The sequence below is a fragment of the Coregonus clupeaformis genome, chromosome 30 (genome assembly GCF_020615455.1).
Source record: "Coregonus clupeaformis isolate EN_2021a chromosome 30, ASM2061545v1, whole genome shotgun sequence".
NCBI classification, from domain to species: domain Eukaryota; kingdom Metazoa; phylum Chordata; class Actinopteri; order Salmoniformes; family Salmonidae; genus Coregonus; species Coregonus clupeaformis.
This window is the reverse complement of record NC_059221.1, coordinates 51,866,001-51,872,711: the sequence shown is the minus strand read 5'-3', so window position 1 is coordinate 51,872,711 and position 6,711 is coordinate 51,866,001. Positions and strand designations below refer to the sequence as shown.

At 42.7% G+C, this 6,711-nt stretch overlaps 1 protein-coding gene across 2 annotated transcripts; it reads right to left on the bottom strand.

Moving 5' to 3' along the window:
• Window positions 1–471: 471 nt before the first annotated feature.
• LOC121569601 (neurogenic differentiation factor 2-like) lies at window positions 472–5,551 on the bottom strand. 2 transcript variants are annotated; one of them, XM_045209355.1, is made up of 2 exons: window positions 5,324–5,551; window positions 472–3,057 (listed from the first exon to the last, which is right to left on the bottom strand). In XM_045209355.1, exon 2 carries the CDS (start codon window positions 3,048–3,050, stop codon window positions 1,971–1,973), a length of 1,080 nt encoding a protein of 359 aa, XP_045065290.1. In that variant the 5' UTR covers window positions 3,051–3,057; window positions 5,324–5,551; the 3' UTR covers window positions 472–1,970. The 2 variants fall into 2 exon arrangements, with proteins under 2 accessions (XP_045065290.1, XP_045065291.1); XM_045209356.1 differs by lacking the exon at window positions 5,324–5,551 and adding an exon at window positions 3,923–4,251.
• Between the last annotated feature and the right edge of the window lie 1,160 nt (window positions 5,552–6,711).

The following is a 6,711-nucleotide window of genomic DNA, read 5'->3' as shown; positions in this document are numbered from 1 at the left end:
ATATAGCTTCTCCCAGAGTGAAAGTCTTTGGAACATGGTTTCGAACTCATTCTGCAACTCATTCTGCAACACTTTTTGTGGGTTTAATTGTAGAATGGGACTTACTGCAACATCTTGAGATAGTTTATAAATCTGCCATATTAAACCTTTGGATATAGCCCGCAGAAACTGTTGGAGTCACATGTCAAGTGATGCTACTCCTTGTAATAGCCTAACGCACTTACCGAAACCAGAGCGATATAGGGATGTTTAATAGTAAACCCATCCCTTTCCAGGCCACACTGCATCATCATTTCATAGGAATAATATAATATAGTCCTTACGTAGTTAATGATTAGGTTAATAACTAGGCCAGATAGCCAGAAGATACCTGTTTTACCCTATGTAATGGTTCTCAAATTCAACGAGAAAACACAACGTTTACAGATAAACAACTTGGATATATGTTTAAAATGAAATGATGTAGCACAATTTAATGTATTATCATTTTATTTTACCACACACACATTGTTTAAATACAAAGTTTTAACTTTCACTTTCAATGAAAAATGCAACACATGTTGACGACTCTGGGGACCCTTAGTGGAAATAATTGCATTGATTAGTTATTATAGACAAAATAATGCATTAAATAATAACGTTTGTAAATAATAATAATAATAATAATAATAATAATAATAATAATAATGTTAACTTCGACTATTTAGAAATTGAGTGCTAAATCCTTGCCCTTACACTTTTAGAAATACGCCTATTCAACAAGTCAATGTGTTCGATTGATTGGAAAGTTACTTGACTTGCCATATTTGTTCCTGTGACATGACATGAAATATTGTGTTTAACATATTTTATTGTAGGCCTATCCGATTCTCCGTTCAATCACTGACAGGATTGTAGATGTATAAAGGACAAGGCTATTGGCCTACATTAAACTACTTTCGATTGCATTTGAATGACATCTAAAATATAGTGCAATCTTGCAAACCCATTAAAGGTAGCCTACTCTAATGAATCGTCTACATTAGAAAGACTTGACCAGCAGGAGCTGGTAGCATGAGCCCATATCTGGTTCTTTAGAATCACTAATTTTAAATGTTGGCTTTAGCCTAGTAGGCCTACTCTGCCAAATATTGTTTGCTTTTCATTTGCTTTTCCTTATCCATTGGTGGTATTCTAGGGATCGAAAAGTGTATTCTCTGTGTCATCATGGTGAGGACATACAATTTTAACTTGAATCCATGTCCCTCAACAAAAAATGAGACGTCAAGCATTTCCCCCCGTGTGTGTTATGGCAAGTCAGAATAGGGGCCGAGCAGCAATGAAACGATATTGTTGAGAAGTATTAAATTGATGATTTCATGTACACTATTTTAGATATAGCCTATAATTGGTCCTTGTATACTCGTTTGGCGTAGGCTATTTCTTGCATAGATGTGAAATATGTTTTATTTTCTGACATAGCTGTTGCCAATTGTCGACATGAAAAAATATATATCTTCCTATCTCTGCGACGTGCTTTATTTTAAGTGCACTGCTTGCTTCTTAATTTAATCCTCTATTTTCAGATTAGGCTATTCTTTCCAAATTAGTTACAGCATCATCGGTTGTTACAATGTTATAAACGTGACTATCTGGTTGCATTTGAACTCTGTTCATCTAGCTATTTCAATAACAATCCATATTTCAATCACCGTCAAATCTGTACACATTCCATTTCAAATGCAACATTTTCACAGCATACCATCGTCACAGAATAGATACAAAATAAATACAATTATATAAAAGGACATAGAAAAACAATAAATAAAACGCTTTTTCCACAATAGTCAGTGTCTGGTGTCATAGTCCTTTGGGACTAAGGTTTAGGGGAGGGGGTGGGGGGTGACCGTGCACGCGCCTTGCCAAAGGTGGGCAACTAACTGATTGTTGATTGCAAGAAGACTCACACACATGGCAATATTACTGCCGTTTCAGTTGTGGAAAAACGCATTGAGTTCATCGTATACAGGGACGGGGGCCCTTTCGTGGTGCAGGTGCATGTCGTGGTAAGGCGATACGTTTTCAGACTGGATGCTGCTCCGCACCCCTGAAGAACCATATATGTGGCCAGCAGTGGGGCGAGAGCCGGCCAGGCCAGAGTAATGCATAGAGTAATGGTAGCCTTTCTCGGCTACCTCGGGGGACGTAGTGCCCTGGTGCTTCAGAGAAAAGTTGCCATTGATGCACACGGGAGGGGAGATGGGCCCCTCGTACTCTGGGCTGTTGTATTCTGGAGATCCACTGCCACCGTACAGTGAATCGTAGGCTGAGCAGTACCCGTGTGTCCGTAAGGGATGCGAGTTGGAACCAGACTGGTATTGAGGGCTGGAGAGGCGGGAGCACTGGTAGGGGTAAGGATGCATGGAGAAGGAGTTGGAGCCGGGATAGCGTCCCCCCTCCGGACACTGCTCCGTTAGGAAGTTTCGGGAGTTGAGCTGCAGACAACCCGCAACCAGGTTGGTCGTGGGTTGGGACAGTCCTTTACACAGCGTCTGCACGTAGGACACAAGATCAGGCTTCTTACCGGAGCGCAGGATCTCAGAGAGGGCCCAGATGTAGTTCTTGGCCAAACGGAGAGTCTCGATTTTGGAGAGCTTTTGCGTTTTGGAGTAACAGGGCACCACTTTACGCAGATTGTCGAGCGCAGAGTTCAGGTCGTGCATGCGCGTCCTCTCCCGTGAGTTCGCCTTCTGACGACGCATCTTGGAGCGCTCGATACGCGCAGGTGTCATTTTACGCTTCTTAGGGCCCCGTTTTTTGGGCCCGTCCCCCTCTGCACCGTCCTCTCCTTCGTCCTCATCCGCCTCGTCGTCCTCCTCGTCTTCACCACCGATCTCAGAATGTGCCCGGCTGCTTCTCAGGTCCGGGACATCCATGTCGTCATCGCCCACGCGGCAGTGATCCTCATCATCCTTGGTCTTCGAGTCCTCGCTCTCGCTGTCCTCTGCCCAGGCCGAATACTTATGCATATCGGGAAGCAGCGACGGGTCACTGAACAGCCTAGTCAACATTGCGGCACTGAAAGAGATAAAGGAAGTTGTATGAGGAGTGAGGACATTTCAAATCAGAAAAGGGCTAAATGGAAAAACAAGAATGTAATGAAATGCATTCAACAACAATGGGATAATACTCAAGTTTTAATTAATAGCTCTTCATGATAAAGCCAGAGGAAATGAATAGCCAAATAAGACTTAAGTTATAACTGTTGGGAGAAACTAAAACAGCATGCCATTGGAAACATTTCAGTGAACACCCGGGTCTATCGCCTGACGGGTCCCCTATTTAATTCCCTGCTGTCGTCCATGTGCTCCCTCCTGCCCTGGCACAGCGGGTCTCAGCGGTACAGGCCACATTACAGATCCAGTGGGGCGCGCTGTGAAGCGACTTGCCCCTACTTTCACTCCCCCCGACGCCCACATACTCTTGGCTACATTCCAGCACTATTCCACCACACTACCCACCTCCACAAAAAGCATGGCATGAGGATATGTACATTTATAGTCTAATTTTAGCGTGTCTACCTTGGTGTTGATCATCGTGTCAGACGAGATTACAAAATATTGTGTGTGGATATCTGAAGTTATTTGAATGAATAGGCTATCATATTTTTGTAAAATTTGACATTGAGATGACTTCTACCACACCTGCAGAGCCACTGTTTTCTTGTAATGCTCAGCCTAATAGCCTACCAGAGGGCACTACTGATACCCATGGGTTAATACAAGATTATCATATCCGCAAAGATCCATTTTGATTGGCAATAAATAATAATAATAATAATAATAATAATAATAATAATAATAACAATAATAATAGTAATAATAATAATAATGTACATTGTTATTATGACACTCAATAATTATTTAATTTGTAAATATCTTACCCAAACGCCAATTAGAATATCATCCAAAGATTATAATACAAAAATACAAAGTTGATTGAGCCAGGCCTTTCTGAAAATAGCGTCAATTATCCGAAAAGGAGAAACGAGATGGTATTTGAATGTAAATAGCCAGTGCAAAGAGATTATAGATGGACAGTTTAAACCATCTCAAACCAATAACATATTGTCACCCTAAATCACTGTAAATCTCTTGTATCTCTGCTAGGCTATGGAGAACTGTGGTTGGGCTACGTGATGTGTGTGGACCCAAAGTCAACCAGGAGGAATACGGTGCTAATTATCTCGAGGGTGTGCCAGAGGCAAAATCTCGTTTTGAAATTTCAGGCTCAGGAGATTTGCTCAATTAAAAAAAAAAAAAAACGTTTAATTAACAGACCATGTAGACTACCTTACAAGAAAAATATTTCACACATAATTCAGTATGCACGACTGAACGATTCTAAACCACTTTTAGTTGGAGAGGTTTGCATTTACAGATGGAAATTGCTTGTATCCTTTTAGCAGTTGTTAAATATATATCAAAAATGCATTTTAGAAACCAGATTTTTTATTTATTTATTGCAACAATAAGCTCCTCTTGCATGGCCTGTGCTTGCGTGATTTACGGGAGCTATCGATGTATTTTGGAATGTAAAAGGTTGTGCTGTTGGAGGATAATTGTGGATGATAAAACTACACAAACACAAATAAATTACATCCGCATTAGCTTTCAATAACGCCCCACCCACCCTTTCATTTTCTCCAAGATGAACACCCAGATAAAATCATCGATAAATCTTCCATCTAAGCCATGAGACGCAGAAATAATGAGCTGACAGTGAAGAATAATTCTGCCTCCCCTCTCTCTCCCACTGTATCTCTCTCTCTTCATCTCTCTGTTTCCATAGATCCATAGAAACAGGCTTTATTTTGTATTTTTCACTAATCAAATTAATGCCGTATACTGTCTGACTATTGAAATTAATTAAATTCAGGAGGAAGATTGTTGCTATTTTTTCCGATTGTCCACAGAGATAGGCTGTAGACTAGAGCTTGTCTTTGTGGATAGCTGTTTTCTGAACAAAATAAGCATGGAATATTATATTGCACGCCTAGAATATAATTAAGAATGGAGGTCAGAATGGAGGTCCGTGCTGTTAAAAGTTGAAGGACGAATGGAACATAACATCGTGCCAAACGAAGAATCATAGCTATACCATAATCCAAATGTTCAAAAATGGCATATAGCTGAGTGAATTCAAAACAGACGTTTACAGGACGCACACACATCCACCAAAAAACGGTCACGAATTAGCCTTGCATTATTAATCTCTATTTATTAAATTAATTACTTTCCATTTTGGGAAGGTCACTCGTCGATTTGTTTACACTCCAACTTACCTCCGCGGGAGCTCTTGAAAGGGTGGAAAGCGCGTGAGTTCAGACCATCTTCTGGGACCGCGAGCAAACGCTCCTATAGGTGCGGCAGGGTGCTTTCAGTGTGCTATCCGCGCGCGCGCTCTGAGACAGTGTGGCATCGCTACCAGGCAGGGTTACATACCAGCTATGATGCCAGGCCATATGGTTGGCACGTCACTGGCAAGAGCCATCACATGAGAGCTTGATTGACATGCGCCCGCATTCGGAGAGATTGCCTTCCCGAGGGAAGAGGGCCCCGCCATCTGTCACTGCGCTCGCGCTCACACAGCCAGAAAAAGAGAGAAACTGAGACGGAGACAATACGAGTGAAAGAGAGGAAACAGAAAAATGGGGAACAAAAATGTTTTTTGTAGACAACGGATATTATTGGTGTATTTGCCTTTCTTTTTTCTTTTTTACATTTAACCCAAGGGTTACGTTAAACGATAGCATGCATAAAACAACGGTGCTCAAGGAGAGGGGGTTGGGGTGCATTTACAGACCTGGGAACAGAAGGTGATATTGTTGATCTATTTATTTACCTAATCGAATAGCATTATAGTGATGTATTCAGGGGGAAAATCAATCAAAACAAATAGCATTGCGCACAGACTCTACGGGCAGAACTATTAATGACTCTCACCCAAAATAGAGACGGACCGACAGATAAATGTCGGCTATTGAGACCCTATTGATTGTTTGTTATTTACAGGTGCTCGTGAGATGAGATCGGAGATTAGACGTGAGCACCCGTAGGAGGGACCACGAGGTTGCTGGAGCGCTGGTGTTTTCAGATTGCGACGCTGAGGGGCGTCTGAGGGGCAAGCGAGCGCCAGTCCTCCTACACAGCAACAACGATGGGGCCCAGGTGTGCGACCCCACCAGGGACGGGATAAGGGCGGGGGTCGGTGAAGGAGATGGCCGGGGGGTGGTTGGAGCTGGCATCTGTGCCGGTGCCCAGAGTGGGAGGAGCGTTGGCACACTAACCAACTCAATGGCGTTATAAATAAGAGTCCTGCAAGCCTGCGAATTCCAGCTTTTCTCTTCGCCCCTTCTTGTGTCATCGGCATCTCTGAATTATCTCTATTCCAAGTTCCAACTCCAATATCTCACCATTAGGCAGGCATTAGTGAAGTTAATCTGGAAAACGAGCTCTGTGACCACCAGGTCCAAGTTGGCATGCATGTGTCTGTCCTTTGGCACAGCAATGACAGACAATTGAGAGGCAGGCAAAGGGACATTTTGAAGCAGGAAAATAGCACCATGGGTTCATGTCCTTGGGCCAAGTTCTCCTCCAACTCCCCAGAGATCCCAGTCAGACACCCACCAGGGGAGGGTCACCTGCGGGGTCAGCAGTAGTGTGGCAACAG

Coding starts and splice junctions, on each gene's coding strand:
- LOC121569601 (XM_045209355.1), bottom strand. CDS start 3,050: ATGTTGACTAGGCTGTTCAGTGACCCGTCGCTGCTTCCCGATATGCAT.